Raw genomic sequence first — 21,587 nt, forward strand, 5'->3', positions numbered from 1 at the left:
GAAATGGTCCCTTGGACTATATTGGCTGTAATACTGAGGTAACCAATTGACCTTGTTCAGTGAAAATACCTCGAACAAAATGAAAAAAAAAATCAACTAGTTATAACATCCAATTCATATATACAATTCAAATAAAAAATATATTATTTGCTTTAATGTATAGCAAGTTTAATACATTAGTGTTTACAAAATAAAAATTGTATTCTACTGAAATTTTTCTTGTGCTTCCACATTATCACTAAACTTGAAAGACCGGAAACAGATGATACTTAAGGAAACTTATGAATTTAAAGATGCAATTTGTGGGTCCACAATGGATGGATAAATATTGGAAGTTGGAAGATTACTGCATCTTTTAAAATTGTGGCTTATTAAAATCTACAAACTTGACTGTAAGACACAATTAAAAAAAAACAAACAAAATGTTTCAAAATAGATTAGAATACAGGAAACGTTTCATGAAACTACTGAGATACTAACCAGTGCTATGGCTAATATTAAAAACTGACCAGTCTATTTAAGTTGTACTCATACTATTTCTACACACAGTTAACAATACAACCACAATAATCAACCTCAAGCTAGCAACAAAGTTGCAAGGTCCCTAAGAAGCTTCTTCAGTGAGCAAAACACTATGGTACAATTAAAACATTTAGGAAGGGAAAAAAGCCTTTTAACAGTATAAAAGTTGTTTACTGGTGTTTCTTACTATAAAGTTCTTCTACAAATTAAAATGAAGAAGCAATTTATATATGTGACAGTGATCTGAGACTACAGTGCAGACACTTCATTTAACATTTGGCTGACGAATTTTAGTGTAACAGATTATGACTTAATATTTTTTACAGTTATGAACTAGAGCAGAACTAAAAACAAAAAAACACATACTCTAAGTCAATACACTCTTCTCAGCAATATCTGGGTTTGATGAATCTATAGGAAGTAGGTAAAGCTGTCAGATACTTTCTCTTAAACCAACAGAAAAGAAATATATTGTCAGGTGTATTTGGTTTTTTTTACCATTATGAATTCCAATGTGAAATTCTCTTAAGTATGCAAGTACATTATTAACATGTAAGCACACTCCCCTATATATGCACACAGTCTATGAATTAAATTGGGAGAATTAAAAACGTACTGTCAATTTAAAATGAATTTTAAGAAAAAACTGCATTCACAAATTTCAAAAATGTAGAAAAATGAAATCGTAAAATAAATAATGAATATAGGTGTCAACTAAACTTTTATAGAAGTATGCCTACAAATGTGGATGCAGTGACTGTCCACACTTTTGACGGCTGGGTGGGCAGACATTCCCTAGTGAAAGCATCTAGTCTGAACTCTACATAGAGAAAACTTTCTGTATATAAAACAGTACTTAATCTATTATAGCTTTTGTTAACAGTCACCATCTTTATAACATGTAGGGTTAACTTACTATGTCTTAATCTATTTAACACATTCTGAAATTTCAAGTTCTCTGTCCAAGTAATAGCTTCCTATCTTTGATACATCTTAAGTAGCTTTTAATACAATCTAGGTCAACTAGTTTAAGAGATATTTTCTACTCTATTGCTCATCTTTTTAACTTTCCTCCACTCAAGTACTAATTGTGTAAACGTGCATTGATAACCAGATATTTTATGAGTGAATGCTACACATTTCCTGTCAAACAAAATCAGTTTTATCAAATATTAAATCCACAATCTTTTCCTTGGCTTAAATTGAGTATTTGCTTTCTATTTTTCTACAATCATTACAATCTTGCCAATAACTACATCACTTAAGCTTTCTTTTTCACGATTGCAGGCAAAGATTCTAAACGTTGACATTTATTTACGTTAAACACACAAAGCAGACAACAAAATTTCAAGTAAAATAAACTGTATCCACATCTATTGGACCAAACAGGTCTCAACATCCAGAGTTTACTTCTATAAATTACACAAATACATTGTACATTCTTAAATAATGAATGCTTACAATATTGATTTGCAAGCCTTTCCATATAAAATGATTTAACACAGGAATGTGAATGAATCAATATTACTGTTATAGATTGTAACACTCTTTTCTCTTTTGTGGCTGTTGTTTTATCTTCCTGGCTTCCGCAGACTACCGTACCAGTCCTTTTGCTTTGGCTATGAAATCTGTTTGAGCTGAATGAGGCAACACTGGTTATTAAGGCTTATTTCTATGATGGAGTATTATCCTTAAATCTGATGCCATTTCCAGAGAACAGTGAGAGAATCACAGCTATCTTGAATCTTCAGGCTCTGTTTTGATGACTTTCTTTTCTAAGGTAAAAGCTGAGTGAGGGTAGTCTTTTAAAATCCCAAGGCTCTCTACATAAAATGGAAACAAAGTGAGTTGATATTTTAAATCAATGGACTACAAAAATGAAACAAAGCTATAAAACAAACCTCCACACTCCATACCAAACAGTATCAAGTATTCATGATTCTGCAATTCCATATAAAATTTTTGTTCATAGAGCTGTTAAGAACTTGGATTCTGGATTTAAATTTCAACTCTGCCAATTACTAGCTGTAAACATGTTTGGGCAACTTATACACCTCCCTAAGCCTTAGTGTCCTCATCTATAAAATGGGAATAGTATCTACATAAAGTGGCATGAAAGTTAAATAATGAAATACACATAAAACATTTAACATATAGAACATATTAATTTTTATTTAATGCTTGATCCAACATGATAAATATATAAAAGAAAACTGATTATTCATATATAACTGTTATTGGTTAAAATATTTATCACCAATGAAGTAATCAGACTGAAAAATATCTTCATAACCTTGGATTTATTTTTTAAAGTTCTCTTGACAATGACATATTAAGGTGGCAGACTAGGGATAAAATAATGAACTCTATTTTCATAAGAAGTCATTCCATGGAGTTCTATGTGTATAGTTATTTCAACCATACACAAACACTACAGAATAATAATCAAATGTAACCTTTATACAAAGTACAAACACTGGGAGATATGTACACACACATATACATGGCAAATGTCCATACACATATACTTACACCTTCAGAGGATTCTAGAAAGTAATCGATACTAATAGCTTATCTGAAATTAAATAGCTCAATTTATCAATCCTCTCTATCTAAACAGAAGGGGATTTTAAATTCTGCATAAGAGTAATAAAAATAGTAGCTACTATTTACTGAATTCCTGCTGGCTGAAATAGACAGTGTACGACACAGGTATACTATCTTGTTTAATCCTCCTAACCATCCTATAAGGTAGAAATTATTTCTCTTTTACAGATGAAGCAACTGAAGGACAGGGTACTTAAGTAAGTCAGTCAGGGTCACTCAGTCAAGCATTGGTGCTGAGACCTAGTCCCAGGCTTGCACTATATGAAACTTGTATTATTTCTATTCATTTAAAAATTTAAAAAAAGGCTTTTTCAGGCATTTCTTCACTCGGTTCTACATAAAACCCTAGCTCAATTATATCTCTATGTAAAATGTAAATGTGCTCCATGATGAGATACATGATCAATGTGACTGGAGTATTCCTGTTGTATAGAGTCTTCAAAGAAATACAAATTAGTCAAAAGTGGGATTTTGTTCGTTTTTTTAAAAAACTTTAAATAATAGGTCACTTTTTGTGTTGTGGAAAACAGGCCAGGATGTCATCTTTTTAGGATAGTTTCAATTTCTCAACCTCCCTTTGACAATATTAAGCTGGCTACAATCAAGTATGCAATCGCATGCTAAAGTCACAGCACCAGAACATTTAGGACTTGCCTTTTTAGCATCTGCTACTAACAGCATGATCTGAAACTGAAAGACATAAAGGCTCTTGATAACATTTTTTTCTAGTAAATATATAATTCATTTTATCTAGATAACAGATGTAAAGTCAGGTTTAATCCTAATGCTTGTAAAAGTACATTTCTCACTGACTTACAATGCAAATTTGGAGCTATTTATTTGGCTTCAGTTACCTCATCTATAAAATCAGTGACCTTCATCAATGACTCCTAAAGTTACTTTAACTCGAAGACTGAATGATACCAGATTCTTTCAAATGGTGCTGGTCTCTAATGCTTTAAGTAGGTCTAACTTACTTCACTTGGGTAAAAATATGTGAATATCTAACTATGATAAGGAACTGCTCATCCTTTTATGGAATTCGGTTTACTTCTGAAATATGAGTATCACCTCCAAAATGCATCTGCATGAAAAGTTTAGATTTTGATACACAAGGTTTTCTCTGTGTCAAAGCAAACATGTAGTCCATCAATTTCATATTAGTAACACAACTTAAACCAGCTATTTATTATAAAACTTTCGTATAAATGTCACCATTCATATAATGGCTAGTGAAAGTAATCTCAACTTTCATGAGTTTTCTCTTCATTGTTCAGAATACTAAGTTTGCAAAAAGACTAGCAAGAGCAGCCAGTGTTATGGCAATTATTACTTCCAAGGGGAGAAAAACTGACAAGTGAGCATCCCTTATCCAAAATGCCTGGGACCATTTCAAATTTTCCAAATAGGGATACTCAATCTGTAGGAACACTGTCAGTAATAACATTTTTTTGGTGGGGGAGGGACATTGGGAACAGGAGAACAGAATTTGAAGATGCTTTTATTCAAGTGTTACCCCTCTCATCATATAGCTCATTCTCACCTGATGAGTGGGACTTTCCCTCACTGGGGTAAAGTCTGCTTAGCTCCCCGTCCACCACAAAATGATGGGGTTGTCTGTTCTGTAAATTAGACATGCGGAGATTCAAAGGTCTTTCTCCTAATGAAAAACAAAAAAACAAAAAAAGAAATATGCATAATATCAAAAATACATCACGGATTTTCTTAAAAATAAGTTTTCAAAAATTGCCTAAACACTCCTTAGGAAAAAAGTGAGGGAAGTCAGTGGACACTGAAGAATTTAAGTAACAGTCGGAAAAAACATTTTAAATAATAATTTAAGAGGAAAATGGCAAGTCATTTCATACTAATCCCAAGGTTTACAATTCTGCCAGGATAGTTTTAAGAGCTAAACAAAAGACTGAGAATTCCAGTGAGCATTCCAGTTTTGGCGTATAATACACTTCCTCCATGAGGCATTTTCTTACTAGTGCCACCATTCTGCCACGGCATGTCATTAATCACATAATAACAAGTACTAGACAGAGAAGGCTTCAAGCCAATTACAGATTATTAAAAAAAAATACAGCAAAATCCATGAGAAAACAGATTTAGCACAAATATGGGGAAAAATTAGATACCCAATCATGTTGTCACGTACCGAAATGCATCATATTAGCAAATTGTCTCCCCACACTGAATTATCCTGGTGTCACAAATTAGAGTCATAAAATCTTTAATAATTGCCTTTGCTTCTTAACGGTTAAGAATAATTGGAGAAGTTAAACAAGACCTCAACTCAAAGGTTCCTATAATATTTTTAAAAGGAAGAACTTTCTTCTCTTCCAGTACTCTGATCTGTTGAGACACGTAATATTTTACTCCATGGCTGGAGAATACTTAAGATGGTATTCTTACTTACAAATGCAATTTTTTCTTTGTCAATAATAACCACTCTCTAGAAAAGTATAACAATAACATATAAAAACTAGGCACTACAAAATTATTTTTTTCTTCACACATTTATTACTATTTGAAACTACAGGATATACTTATAACCTATACATCTCCCTCCACTAGAGTGTAAGCTCCAAGTAAACAGGGACTTGTTCCCTGTCCCATCGTCAGTGCCTGGCACATAGAAAATACTAAAAAAAAAAAAAAAATGCCTGTTGAATGAGTGAAATAACAATGACTTGGGGTTTTCTTTATGTGAGGATGTGAAAAGAATGAAGTACTTTTTAGAATGGTAAAAATACTCACGAATCCCATGGCTTTCTAAACCTGAGCTGTACTCTGTCATAACACTTTGGAAGCAGTTACCATATTCTCTTAAAAACCCAATGTTGAAAATTTCACAAACTTGTTCTCAAAGTCTAAAAAATATGAAGTTTGGGTCATTTAAAAAGGATAAACATCTCTCCTGGAATCTGCTTCTTTGGAGAAAATAGTCTGTGCTGTGGTCATTCTCACATTCCCACCAACTCCTTACAAAAGAATACATGTCAATCTCATGTGCCAACTAATGTTTAGAAATCATAAAGTTTCAAAAATTTACAAATTAAAATTTGCAAAATAAATTATTTCCTATTTAGAACATGGAGAATTTAATTTTGATAAGAGGACCTATAAAATAATCTCTACAAAATACCATAATTTAAAAATCAGCTGTTTTCTTCTGTTTCTCTTTGAAGTGCATGTAGTGGCCCTAAAGGTGCAGAATATTCTAAAACATGTACCTTGTCCATCTGAGTTATCAGAAGTCAAGCCGTTAGGACTGTGCTCTTCCGAGCTCTGCCTGTAAAGCCCTGTAGACAACCTCCTCTCGACATGCTGCAGTCTTTCGTAGCCAGCTTGGTTGCAAAGGAACTCCATCTGCTTTGCCATCACCTTCTCAGGCTGCTAGTAAGTAAAGCAAAAATAAAACCAGTAATTGAAACATTCTAGATTTTTTAATGGTTTAAAGATACCAATTTCAGACTCCAGCAAATATATTTAGTATTCATTAAAATTAGTTCACACTTCATGTGGTATACAAATTCCATAAACATGCATAGATGTCTATATCATGTTAAAATATAAAATGCTGGATGTTGTACAAAAGATAAAAGCTTTCTTCTCAATCCTTCCAAGAGCATTCCATGTCAGCTCAAAAGCAACATAACCTTAGCTTTGTTTTCCAAGGTACTAAGTCCTTTAAGGGATTTTTTTAAAAAGAAACCTAAAAGCAACAGCAACATCTGCTATAAACTACTTCTAACACTTAGGGCGAAATCTTGGCATTTTTATTTTAGGATCTGGCAATACATAGACTCTGATATGATGACAATATGTTTGGGGGAGAGAAGGTGTAAAACAGCTGTCTAGAAGAACAAGGCAAACACACCTCCCACTAAAATTAAACAATGTAAATTATGCAAAAAAAACCAGTGCCAATAAGCATCTTCACCTTCATCAGGAAATGAAACTGCAGAATTTCCCAACCAATCACAAAAAGGCATATTCTAAATATGCAATTAATCAACTGACATATAAATTTATCTTTGCCTGTGTTTTATAAGTTCCTTTTCAATGCACTGCTCTAGATTACTTACATGTGATATTCAGAGCAGTGTATTTGTGGTATTTTGCCAAGGAGGTAATAGTCAAAATGCACAGATATGAATCACTACCATGCTATATAAAAGAGTAGGACAAGAAAGCTGCTATATAAATTTTTTTACAAAAAGCTCTGATTCACAACGTAAAAATCAATAGATAAAATATACTAATTCACAGAACATGATAAACACTTACACTATTTTCCTGAATGCACATAAACCAAATCAAGAGTAACCACTGCATTTTATTTGAACTTGTTACTAATTAGTTGATAAAATTTAAATAAGCATACCTGAGGCAAAAAAAAACAAATGTATTTTTCACCCTAACATGAAAAAACAAAACTTAGCAGTACTAAATTTGACCAAAAGCAAGTTATTACAAAGAAGCTGTTCAACAGGAATAAAAGCTTACAGTGCTTTCTAAAAGATGACGTTTGTAGAAAGAATTTTAAAATTAATTTCAGTATACAGACACAAATAATTTAATGGCAAAAGCACCTGAAGCCACATATTCATTTAACAGTTTTTCAATAAATATGAATTTAAAAGAGTTAACAATAATTACAATGTTGACTATTAATACTTTATTGAGAACTAGTACTATTTTATCTCAGAGTTGTATTACACATAGCCATGGTCAACATAGCTGGTTTTCCCAATCATCAAACTGTTTAAGTTTTCTTGAGTAGAGAATCTGTCTCACTTCCTGCAAAACTACAAGAATAAGCAAGTAGCACCATATCAGATTCCTTTCACAAACTGAATCAAACCAAGATGTTATTGCTCTCATGTTGATACAGCTGTGGCTCAGCTGACGTTTTAAAAAACAACCAGAAATAAAAAGTCAGTCTTCAGACACTTAAAGCAGATGCTAGTTGAAGTAGTTACTTATTTATTTACCTACAGATACTACTATTATGAAATAGTAACTGGTAGTTTATGTTACCTGTGAATTAAGGGCTGTGAGTTCTTCACTCTTAGGTCTAGCCTGCTGGAAGAGCGTTTGCACAGAATCTTGGAAATCTGGAAACCCATCCTGTGGGTCAAATAAGAAGTCCTTTATATTTGGAGTTTGTAAATAATAAAATAACAATATTATCAAAAACTTGGAAAATAAAGCAAAGAAAACTCTTAATATAATGATGATTAAGGTTTTAACGTACGATATTTCGTTTCAGTCTTTTATGAAACATACCTTATTTTCTACAACTGTAACCTCAGTAGAAACATAAATAAGATGAAAAATATCATCCCCACTGTTTTACCTTAGAAAGCAGACTTTATGATCATTGTTTATAATGGTTGTATAACATTTCACCTAGGCCAGGAAAGGTGGCTCACACCTGTAATCCCAGCACTTTGGGAGGCCAAGGTAGGCAGATCTGCTTAGGTCAGGAGTTCGAGACTAGCCTGTCCAACATGGTGAAACCCTGTCTTTACTAAAATAAAAAACACAAAAATTAGCTGGGAGTGATAGAACATGAAAGAAATGCCAGCTACTCAAGAGGCTGAGCAGCTACTCGGGAGGACAAGGCACAAGAATCGCTTTAACTTGGGAGGTGGAGGTTGCAGTGAGCCAAGACTGCACCACTGCACTCCAGCCTGGGTGACAAAGTGAGACTGTCTCAGACAACAACAGCAACAGAAAAACATAGAACAAAAAGCATTTAACCTAGTGAGGGGTTTGACTAGCCATATCCTCTCATTAGACATTTTTTATTCTTTTCCTAATTTTTGGTTTTATGAAAAACACTGCAAAAATATTTTCATGGAGACAGCATTTTTGACAGCTTAGATTATCCACTACAAAAGATTCCCAGAAGCAGAATTACTACAGAAATGATATTTTTATGACTTATATATTTTTGCTAAACCCACAGAGGGCCTTTACTAGTTTATCATACCACAAGCAATATACGACAGCTTCCTTGCCACCACTAAGTATTCTAGTTTCTTAATTTCTGCCAATTTACCTATACTTCTGACATGCAAAAATTTTTAAATTTTTATATGCTATACTTTTATTTTGTGATTTCATCTGCTGCTATAAAATTTAGAGAAATTCTGCCTCAGGAAATTCTGCTTCAGAAATTTGGTAAGTATTCAGATCTACCTCTAATTTTTCTATGCTATAGTTGTACATACTTTTATTTCGTGATTTCATCTACTACTATAAATTTTAGAGAAATTCTGCTTCTGGAAATTCTGCCTCAGAAATTTGGTATGTATTCAGATCCACCCTCTAATTTTTCTACAACTTTGTTTTGTTTTTTAAATTTAACCCTCTAACCCATCTGAAATTAATTTTGTTACATAAAATGTGGTTAATAATCCAAACTAAATTTTCTTTAAAGTGTTAACCAATAATCCCACCCTGAATAGCTCAAAGATTCCTTCATGTAGGCTTGTGATTTCTCCTTTATCATGTCCTACATATCCTATGACAGGAAACGGGGCTTTGGAAATCGAAAGGCCTGTATTCGTTTTCCAATTCCACCACTTATTAGTTATGTGACTCCGGATAAGTAACTTAACCTTCCTGAACTTCAGTTTCCTCACAGGAAAAATGAGGATAGGAGAACGTATCTATTAGGATTGTTGTTGAGGACCAAATGAGATAAAGTGAAATAATGCCTTCAGTTATAATAGCTACTAAACAGGTCTATCAATACATACTAAATTCCTATAGTAAATAGGGCCTCTCTGGAGACACTGGACAATACTTCAACTTAAATTACTTCCATTTTATACACCATATTCCACATACTACTTTTTTAAAGGTTTTTTGTTTTTTGCCTGTTTATTGCTCATGAACTTTATAACTAAAAAATATCATGATAGCATGGTTTTAGTAACTTTGGTGAAACCTCCTAAAGGACTCCTCATAGAAATCAGCATTAACAATTAAACTCCAAAACATTATTTCTCCCCTTCTTTGATAAGTTACATATTTGCAGCAGAGGGCAAATCCTTAAAAACCAAAGGTCTTACAATATACAGCAGGAAAAGATGTAATAATAACAAAATATTTTACCTTATTTGGGATATAAGATAGTGCTTCAAAAATTTTCCCACATCAGGGTCTTTTCAATAAATTATTTCTCCACTGCAGATTTCACATTTTCTAATATTTTATCTATCAAAATTCATTCCCTATGTAGTAACTAATTTGCTATTTTTAAAATTCAAAGACATGAAATAACATAGAGCCAAGAGCTAATAAACTTAACATCTTAAGATGGTCCTATGTACCTTTATCATGGGCCAGTATGTAATCAGCACTTTTGAAGTGTTGAAAATAGCCACTCTTCTAGGTCTCTATGTTGGCTTACAGATATGTATGGAACATAATCATAAAGTAAGCTAGAATGAACTTCATACAAGTGTATATAGTCCAAGCTAAATCCAAAGTCCACTTTTTCTTAGCCATTCCAGTTTTCTTATAAGAATTTATTTAGACTGAAAAATCCAACTTTCTCTTCAGCAAACTCCCACCCCACTGGAACTACTTAAGTTCTCAAGTTCAGTGAGCCGAGCTAGTGGAAGAGTGAGAACTTCTAAATGAGCAGTTAGCATTTTCCAGGAGTCAACAATGTACCAGTCCCTATGTTCGCTATTTTACATTCATTATGTCATCTAATCTTCCTCACAGACAAAATTGGGTTTCCTTTTTTTACAACTACAACACTAGCTTCAAAGCCTATGCTCAATCCATAAATTCATCGATACTACCTATATGAAACTCACAAGAACACAGGCATTTCTATAAACAGAAATTATAGCTCAGTTTTTCATACGCTGAATGGACTTTAATTGTATGACTTGTACTGAGTTCAAAACCCAACTCTTATTTGCTGTGATACTGGGTAGATTATTTCATCTTTCTTTGTCTGTTTCCTCATCTATAAAATGGGGACAACAATAGTACTTAACTTACAGAATCGTTTTAAGGAAGTAGAAAATTCATGAAAAATACTTAATACAGTATCTGGCACATAGCAATTACTTGATAAATGTTTGTTATGGATATCTGTTAAGTTCATCTAAAAAGTCACCAGATTTAATCAGTAAAGCATGATCCAGAGGAAAAAGAGAAATTTTATGGACAATTACAGAGTATAGACATCTTAGAGAAGGAAGAACTAAACATTTAATACTAAAATCAACCAGAGAATATTGAGTACATTGTTGGGGAACTATCTCAGTGAAAAGAACACTGGAAACCTAGAAACATGTGTTTATGCATTCAACAAAAATGTCGTGTTCACCCAGCTGATTCATACACTGTACTTAACATAGGGACAACACAAGATACAACGGCAAACGAGATGGCCTGCCTCGGCGCTCCAGACAACAGTCTAGGGAGGGAAGTGGATGGATACCCAGAGCACAGCAGAGGGCGCTGTGGCAGAGCAGGCGTCCCAGAGGCCAAAAGAAAGCAGCTGGTACAGAGGTCTGGAGGCAAAAAGAACAGGGCATACTCTGGGAAGCCGGAAAATATTCCATATACACTGAGAAAGAGGGAGCGGTGAGGGAAGGTGGAAACATAGGGCCAGATTCTGTAAGGCCTTGTAAACTATGTTAAGAATTTTAGATTTTATCTTAAATACAAAGAGAATCCATTGAAAGTCTCGGGGAAGAGACATATTGGATTTGCATTTCCGAAAGCCCATCACCTGTGAATGTGATGGAGCATGTGTGCGGAGGAGGGGAGTTCAGAGTAGTGACAGGGACACTGGTTAGAGGATTGTTGGTGAAGATAGGGCGCAGCCCTGGACAGTGGCAGGTGCTGCAGAAATAAGGCAACTGAGAGTTTGGTTGTGACATTCACTAGAATAAGGAACTCAAGACCACAAGATCTGGGAGGGGCCAGAAAACTGATGAATTCAATTGAGCTCATCTGCTGGTCAGACCTCTGTGTGTGGATAAGCCAGGTAAACAGGGGCAGTGAGTTTGGAGCTTGTAAAATCATGGCTGGAGACCCAGATTAGAGGGTTATCGGTTCATCAACAGACTCTGAGTGGAGTGTACCAATCAGAATCCCCATGAGCCCCAATGCCTCAGTACTGTTTCTGGAAGAGCTTGAAGGAGAAAGGTATGATCTAGTCATTTCACGTTAGGAACCAGCTGCATGATCTCAAGCAAAAAAGTAAATCTCATTATTCCGAGTGATCCAAATTTTTAAATTAGGATTATGCCACCTGTGTATCTGCCCACTGGAAGTTTGTGGGGATTAAATAAAGTAACACAAATAAGTGAGCCTTGGAAAAATACACATTGCCATACAAATATATGGTGGCCCCATTGTCAGGATTACTCAACCATGAGAATGCTGAAAAAGCTGGATGGGGGAGCCTCAAACTCTACATGTGAAAGTTGCTGGAAAATGGACACTATTCCATCATTAACAAAGATAAATAAAAGCCTAAAACAAGTAATAAATAACAATATCCAAAGTAATCATGATCTCTCTGCAACTGGGTACATTAGTCATTATTTCTCCCACTGTCTTGACAGTTCACTGTGGATGGAAAAACTACAAAATCGAGCAGCTATCACTGCATATCATATAAAGTAGATTGAAGGTCCCAAAATATATGACTTAGAAATAAAAGTGAGAATATTCCCAAGAAACTGCCCTCTTTCACATTATGTTTGGTGCACCACTTTTGTTACGTCTAGTAAGCTTGTTTCCCAGGCACCAGCTGCACCATGCTATGAGTGATCTATCTCCATGTCATATTTTTGGCTGATGCCATTAATCACAGTGTTCCCTTGCTGACAAGACTCTGGGTCTGAGCAGTGAGAAAATAAAAGAAATAGGACAGAGGCTGGGGCATGACCTAAGTACTGTCATCCCATTGGTCTCCATCCCCATTCCTCCTCATCCTTCCTGCTGAACACTACCAAGCTGCTTTAAAGCCACTGCTTAGCTGTCTCTAGATGACTTGTTACAGCAGATGTTCTCAACCCCACATGTGCATTTTCCTTTTTTCTAATCACACTTTCTGTATGAATAGCATATTGTAATGCTTCTGTTTTTCTGATCCAGAGGGGAACTGTCTATGGCAAATTAGACCAGCTTTCTTTTCAACAAGCTTAGTAGCAGTGTAGGTGGATGTTCTGACCCTCTTTCCTCCCCCTTCCTCACTTTCCTACCCCCACCCTGCTGGACCTGCTAGCAGATGTTTCCTTTAGGTCTTTCTTCTTCAAGCCCCAATTCTCTGACTTCCTGGGCTCTCTTAACAAACCTCATTTCTTTCATCCACTCATCTCTGAATGCTTTGCACCTCTGACTCCCACAGGGTCAAGAATGCTGTCATTTCTCATCTGTGCCCAGTCTCCTGCAATTTGAGCGAATGAAGAACACTCAGATGAGATATAGCACTTAGTCCAGTTAGTCAGCTGCCACCACCGGCCCTGAGACTGTAGCTTTATATCTTTCCTCCCTTCTAAGATGTTACTTGTAACCCTGGAGTTAATGACAAGTTTGTTCATGGAACTCAATGTGTTCTTAATGAAAAAGAAAAGTTACCAATTTAATCCACTTTTAACTAACATTTAAAAAAATTTAGGAGAAGACAAGACAGCCAGGGACTTTGGCTCTTGATTTTTCATCTCCTTGAATGAGCTGTCAAGCCACCTTAAATATATTCTGTCATAGGTAGGACATAGAAAATCAAACTAATTTTTCTGATTTACTGTTTATCTTCCCAACACAAGGTTTTTTAGTCATTGTAATCAATCAGCATCTAATGATAACGTCTTATACTTAAATATTTTATAATTTACATCATTAAATTTTCTACTCAAAACTTGTAATTGTTTACTAAATAAAATTTCATGGATTAGAAAACTGCCACTGTCCACCCTTTTCAAAGACTACCAGTCCTGCACACATTTCGCCCTTCACACGGTACCAGTAGGAAGAAAGGTATAATCCCAGTAGTGTTTTTTCACAGGTAAGATGCTTTGTGAATGATCATTAGCCCCTAGGAAGGTGCTACTGCTTTCACATTCGGGAATCAGACATAGATTGGAAGCCCTGGCTCTGCTGCTGGATAGCAATTTGGCAACACGGGCAAGATACTGAGACGATCTGGGTCTCTCCTTGGCTATAAAATGGAAATCATAAAGCCTCCACATAGGTTAGACAAATATGTTTGCGATAATGAATTCCAAATGCCTAGTAGGGACTGACACATAATAAAAGCACCACAAAGTAGCTATTTTTACAACTGCCCCAGAACTAGAAGATTTAATTAGAAGATCTAATTAAAAAGATAAGTAAGAATAAACAAAATCTATCTTCATTTCAGCTAAAAGTGGATCACAGAGGGCTGTGTTCCAGTGGACAAGTTATTCATACAGGTCAAGCAGAAGGACTCCCAACCTCACTTACTAACTAGCATGAAGGCTTGAAGATGTGTTTCCCTAGATATTTCATTCCAAATGGTGGGTTCCCTAAGACATACCTAAGCTAGTGGGCGATCTTCCTCCATGTCTATCTCATATATTCTAGGAATTAGAGTTCAAAGTGTTTTTTAATGTTTAACATACCCTGTAAGAAGGAACACTATTTAAGGAAAGCAGGTTATCTTGTGTACTTCTATGCAATGCATATACTGCTATTTTTTTAAAAAATCAAATAAGTAACTATTCTTTAAGGGGAAACAACCTACTACATAAATAAGAGCTTTCCAGATAGAAAAATCAGACAACTGAATGAGTTAGAACTTCATTCTACCCAAGCCTTCATGTTTAGATCAGGAAAATACAGTATTTAGCAACAAAAGCTCTTAACTGAGCTTGAACAAAGCACTACTTTTATTAGTATACCCTAATGCATTGATAATGACAAGCAAGAAAATGTTTCTCTTTCCTTTACATGCCAAATTATTTTGAAGTCATTTTTATCTGCTCAACATTACATTTTTGTTCACTGTAAAAATTATATTTTTAAGATGGAAAAAGCCAGCAATAACAGATTTTAGAACACTTAAAGATTTTAAAATAAGATTAAAAAACTTGTCTCATTAGTTTGGGCCTTGTAATTAAAAACCAGTTACACTTTAAAATGGGCTAAGCTTAAGCTTATTTGTAAATCACTTAAAACTTTAGTTTCTTTGCTTAAGACAGGGTCGTGCTCTGTTGCTGGGGCTGGAGTGCAGCGGCACAATAAAGGCTCAACCTCCCTAGCTCAAGTGATCCTCCCACCTCAACTTCCTGAGTAGCTGGGACTATAGGCGCACACCACCATGCTTGGCTAATTTTTGTATTTTTTGTAAAGATGGGGTTTTGCCATGTTGCCCAAGCTGGTCTTGAACTCCTGGACTCAAGCAATCCACCTGCCTTGGCCTCCCAAAGTGCTGGGATTATAGCCATGAGCCACCATGCCCAGCCTTATATATTACTTTCTTTACACAGAAATTAATAAGCTGAGAATCACAAAAGAAATACTCAAATGAAATAAAAATTATGTTAAAATAATTCTACATTCTTTGTAGTTTTATTCATGAGGTTCTCTGTGTCAATCACATTCCCTAGACAAACTTATTGTTCTCTCAATATGCTTAGTATTTTCTTATCTGTCTTTGCCCATGTTAGTCTACCTTTATAATGCTATCTCAATACCCTCCCCATATCCCTATCTTCTGAAATTCTACCCTTCTTTTAAAAATCCAGCTCAAATTACACCTTCCCAATAGTCTCCACTAATCTCTTCCTATACCAGAAGTTGTCCCTCGCCAGAAGCCACAAAGAAGGTAGACATAAAGCACTAGTACTTGGTAAAAAGTTTTAAGGGAGTAGTAACTTTATACAGCCAATACTATCTACCTCATATCAGCTTCCATAAATAGTTCCGGTATCTTAAATTTGACTTACAGTATAGCAAAGACAAGGATTCATACCAATATTATATATTTGGCAAAGAATTACACAATCTACATGTGTAGGTATCCATACACACAAGACACACAAGTTGAGAGATACTGATGATCTACAATACACAAGTGCTTTTTAATAAACTAAAGAGGTTTTTTTTTTTTTTTTTTAAACCACGCCCAACTGGCTTGTTTTATTGAAGGGGATGCAGAATAAACAATGCTAAAAGCTGGGACCTGAGGCTGGGAAGAACTCCCTCCCCTCCCTATACATGCCCACTGCCCCAAATAAAAAATAACCAACTATGGGAAAGCAGCCAAGACAGCAATTGGAGGCAGGGGAAAGAGTCACAGAACTCGAGGGCAGTGGTGAAGAGACCATGTGTGTGCTGGGAAGGCCCAGAGGCAGCGGCGGCATGAACAGCACAAGTGCAAGTCTCTGTGTCTTCCCCAGGGTTATGTATAAATGTAGAGAGATGAGGCCTTCTCTCTCCCCCTGCTCTCCCTTCCACTCCGTGGTGCTTGCCACAGTCCCAGCTGCTGTTTCCACACGAGGGCGAAGAGGAAAAAGAAAATCAAAAAGTGGGTGAACAATATGAATACACACGTCTCAAAAGACGACACTTATACAGTCAACAAACACATGAAAAAAAGCTCATCATCACTGGTCATTAGAAAAATGCAAATCAAAACCACAATGAGATACCATCTCATGCCAGTTAGAACGGCAATCTTTAAAAAATCATGAAACAACAGATACTGTAGAGAATGTGCAGAAATAGGAACACTTTTACACTGTTGGTGGGAGTGTAAATTATAAATTAGTTCAATCATTATGGAAGTCAGTGTGGTGGTGACTCCTCAAGGATCTAGAACACAAAATACGATTTGACCCAGCAATCCCATTACTGGGTATATACCCAAAGGATTACAAATCATTCTACTGTAAAGATACATGCACACATATGTTTACTGCAGCACTGTTCACAATAGCAAAGACTTGGAATCAACCCAAATGCCCATCAATGATAGACTGGATAAAGAAAATGTGGCACATATACATCATGAAATACTATGCAGCCATAAAAAAGCATGAGTTCATGTCCTTTGCAGGGACATGGATGAAGCTGGAAACCATCACTCTCAGCAAACTAACACAAGAACAGAAAACCAAACACTGCATGTTCTCACTCATAAGCGGGAGCTGAACAATGAGAACACATGGACACAGGGAGGGGAACATCACACAACACGGCCTGTCAGGAGCTGGGGGGCTAGGGGAGGGATAGCATTAGGAGAAATACCTAATGTAGATGATGGGTTGATGGGTGCAGCAAACCACCATGGCACATGCATACCTATGTAACAAACCTGCATGTTCTGCATATATACCCCAGAATTTAAGTATAAAAACAAAACACTAGAGAAAAACAAAATTAAAAACAAACAAACCAACAAAAACGTGAGCCACTGTCCTAAATTCAAAGCTATAGTTACTATTTATTTCTGAGAAACAAAATCAACAGTCTAGTGTCTATAAAAGTATTTAAAGCAGCTTGGGGCCGCTTGTCACTTGTCTTATTTAGGAAGGGTTAGAACAGTTATTCCCAGGAAAAATAAATACTAATTATCCTAATTCTGAATCCAGAGCTGTTTAAGTGGCTTTGTGAACTCCAGCAAACCAATAAACTAACCATATAGAACTATAATTCCAGTATCTCTAGTGGAATATATTTAAAGGAACAGAAGAGTCACATCTAATGTTACAGCCCAACATCTGGGCTTCTAATAAGAAACTGAAAGCACAGTAATGAAATACAAGGCCTCTGAGAGGGTCAGAAAGAATTACCAATAAAGCCCATCAAGAAACAACTGCAGCTCAAACAGACCATGAGATTCATGATCACAAATTTCAATATGCAACAGTGACCTCTGAAGATAGACAAGTTTGGCTTAAATGTAAGCAGCTTGAATCATGATCACACTTAGGGCCAATGGTGAAAAACAGACATGGATGTATTTCTAGCCTAGCAGTTGACTACTTTTCCCAGCCCTGTGTAGGTTCTGTGCTTTCTTTCCTTCCAGCCCTCCAGTAGCACATGCCTTCTTAGCAGTTTCTATGTTCACCTGCCTTTCTTTTCAGTGGCAGTGAGTCACTAACAGCCAAATCCACAAGGATCCTCTGTTACCTGTTATCTGGGGGAGCAACAGCTAAAACATCTCACTAGTTAGACCATCTTTCAATGTAGCCTTTTAGATAATTTCAACAGATTTTCTGAGTCAAGCATGTTAAACATTATTCCAGAGCTAACAGTGAGGTAGGTTACAAATACAAGCACTTTTTTCTTTCATAGAGACAGTCTCCCCATGTTCCCTGGTCTCAACCTCCAGAGCTCAAGCAATCCTGTTGTCTTGGCCTCCTAAAGTGTTGGGATTATAGACATAAGCCACCACACCCAGTCCACAATTTTTTTTTAATGTGGCTTTTTGTTTTTGAAAAAACATTTCTCTTGAGAAGCACTACTTTAGAATAAAGTGTTTGTAAGGCAAAGATGCTTACCTGAAGCCATTCATTATTTCATCCTATAGATTTTATTAAGTGCCTATTAGGTGCAAGGCAGTTATAAACTCTAATTATACAGCAGCAGATACACAGTTAAGAGACCTGTTCTCATCTAATGGGGCAGACTGATAATAGATTTAAAACAAATATCTAATAGTTTCAAATACTGGCAAATGCTATGAAAACAAAACAAACTAGGAGAATAACCTGAGTGTGGTTCTGGGGCAAGGGTGCCCCTACAGAAAGGGAGGCAGGGAAGTCAGAGGAAACTCGGCTGTGACTTGAAGCCATCTAAAGAAATATAACTCTAGGTAGAGGGAAAACAGTGAGTGCTGAGGCATAAATGAGTTTGGCATGTTCCAGGAACAGAAAGTCAGCCAGTGTGGCTGGAACACAGTAAGAATGGAGAGGTGGTAGCAGACAGGGCAGGAGATGCAAGCTGCAATCTGATCATGTGAAGTCTTAAAGAAGCTTTAAAAGAAAGCTTACATTTTATTCCAGGTACAGTGGAAAGCCACTGAAAAGATTTAAGAAAGAAAGGGATTTATGTTTTTATAAGATAACTCTGGCCTTGGCATGAATAAAGGATTACTGCCATACAAATAGATACTCTATAAATATAATTTGATGATGTATTAATTTAGGGTGGTCAAGCATAGCTCATTTGCTTTAACTTGAAATTAAATAATAGGATGGCTAAGAGAAAATTGACCTCCATCCCCTGCCTAAAAAAGAAAGAAAGGATGGAGCTGCCTGACCAGATTTCCACTCTGCTGCACACTAGACTTTTTAAAAAGTATTCATAAGAAACAATAGTTCTGAAACCATCCTATAGTTCTGAGAGTCCTAAGAAAAGTATGTTTTTCTTAACTCCCACTTACAACTTGCAAATTTAAATAAAAAGCAGCCTCAACAGTGACCTCTAAAAGAGGCTTTAGTTACAGTAAAGTCTCTGTAATTTATAGCTACTAAATTATCGTTTCCCTTAGTTAATATAAAGAAATGCAAAGTTAGCTCCTCTGAATGTATTTGATGACTAATGATGTAAATAAGACTATAAAAAGAATGGTTTAACCAGTAAAGTCTCCTAAATCTATAAGAAACATGAATTGCAAATTCGTGTTTGGTAAACTGACTGGACTAGTCACCATAGTTTTCTAAGAATTTCCTTGGATCAGGCATGGTGGTTCATACCTGTAATCCCAGGCCTTTGGGAAGCCAAGGAGGGAGGACCACTTGGGCACAAGAGTTCGAGTGCAAGACCAGCCTGGCCAACATAGTGAGACCATGTCTCTACAAGAAAAAAGTCTTTAAAATTTTTCCTTGGTCTGCTAATTCAAATTACCATAACTATTGTATTAGAAAGTAACAAAAGTCTGTATTTTTTAAAGATTTATTGAAAGTCAATTTTCACTAGTTTATGGGACCATCTTTTTTTTTTTTTGTCTGAACTAGTTAAGATTTTGCTTGATCTTAAAACAAAAGCAAACATTATCAGAATAAGAAAATGTAACATATGGCCATACCTCCACTTTAATTCTCTTCGGGGATAATTCATCTCTTTCTCCACATTTTGACCTAAGGGAAACGGGAGAGGAAAGAAAAAAAAAACACTTGAGAAAATAACTGATTTTATTCCAAAGTCATCGCAGCCTACAACCTTCTGCCAAAATATATACCTGAAACTCCAACACCAGAAATGACATACTCATAATGAACATTAAAATAATGAAGAAAAGCTCTTTCCTCATTTCCAAGTTTACATTAGGGAACATATAGATACAATTATAAATTTTAAAAGCCCGCTACCTCAGAACTCCCCACAGAAAAAGCACTCAATAATTTTTTTTTTTAAGACAGGGTCTTGCTATGTTACCCAGGCTAGTCACAAACTCCTAGGCTCAAGGGATCCTCCCATCTCAGCCTCTCAAAGTGCTGGGATTACAGGCATGAGCCACTGTGCCCAGCCTAGCATTCAATAAATATTTAATAATCATCACATAATGAAAAAGAAAAAAGCAAGAAGGAGGATATTCCTTTATGGTTCAATAGGAATAATTTAGGATAAAATGACTAAAATGACCATTTAAGATGGACATTTTTGGCTACATGAGATTAAAATGCATTCTGTCTATCTACAGAAATTACAGATTATTTACCCCGACCCAGCAATTTTTCTGCTGGGAAAACCAATCCCAGAGGTACCTACACATATATAAAATGGTGTTCCGCCAATACATAATTATTTCATGTACCACTATGAAATTAATTAAACTATGACAAGTCATCAACTACAAGTCATACTTCAATATAAAAGATGTTAAAATGTGACAATGTACATCTCAGAATCAACAAAATATGTATGATGTTATTTATTATAGTATTATTTATAATAAGAAAAGACTAGAAACAACCCGAGTAGCTATCAGTACGGAATGGGACTAAATGAATTACAGCACATCTACACAATTCAATACCATGCAGCCATAAAAAATAATGAGGGCGCCTTAGGAGTCTGAGGTGGCTTCTAAGTTATGTAAAAGTGTTAATGTATTTTAAAGTACATTTAACTTTAAAAGGAAAGGTGAAGGTAAAGACTAGAGGAAACAGCTAAAAATCATTTAAGGCAGTTGACTCTGGAATGTGGAACTGAGAAGTGGGAAGGCAGAGCACAGGAACCACTGAATTTCATTATAAGCCTTACGTATTGCACGACTTCTTAAATCATGGAAGTGGACATGCATCACTTTGATTAAATAAAATTATTTAAATAAAGTACTCAGAAAGAAAATGGTGTATAATACAACAAAGAAAATAAAAAACCAGCAAATCAGCTCTTGATTATCTAACAAAAAAAAAAAAAAAAAAAAACCTTATAAATAATCCCAGAGAATGTCGCTGCATATT

General features: G+C 35.5%; 1 protein-coding gene across 4 annotated transcripts in view; it reads right to left on the reverse strand.

Moving 5' to 3' along the window:
- Positions 1–1,879: 1,879 nt before the first annotated feature.
- The window catches only part of NAB1 (NGFI-A binding protein 1), a 45,859-nt gene continuing 26,151 nt past the window's right edge, over positions 1,880–21,587 (reverse strand). For 3 of the 4 annotated variants that reach the window (XM_017500686.2, XM_037728548.1, XM_037728549.1), the window contains 5 exons: positions 20,207–20,258; positions 8,179–8,268; positions 6,369–6,531; positions 4,673–4,789; positions 1,880–2,345 (listed from right to left, as the gene is read on the reverse strand). In XM_017500686.2, coding sequence (XP_017356175.1) covers positions 2,257–2,345; positions 4,673–4,789; positions 6,369–6,531; positions 8,179–8,268; positions 20,207–20,258 — 511 coding nt within the window. In that variant the 3' untranslated portion in view covers positions 1,880–2,256. The remainder of the gene's footprint in view (positions 2,346–4,672; positions 4,790–6,368; positions 6,532–8,178; positions 8,269–20,206; positions 20,259–21,587) is intronic. The other variant, XM_017500685.2, reaches the window with a different exon arrangement.

Source organism: Cebus imitator, unplaced genomic scaffold (genome assembly GCF_001604975.1).
Source record: "Cebus imitator isolate Cc_AM_T3 unplaced genomic scaffold, Cebus_imitator-1.0 Scaffold268, whole genome shotgun sequence".
In the NCBI taxonomy this organism is placed as follows: domain Eukaryota; kingdom Metazoa; phylum Chordata; class Mammalia; order Primates; family Cebidae; genus Cebus; species Cebus imitator.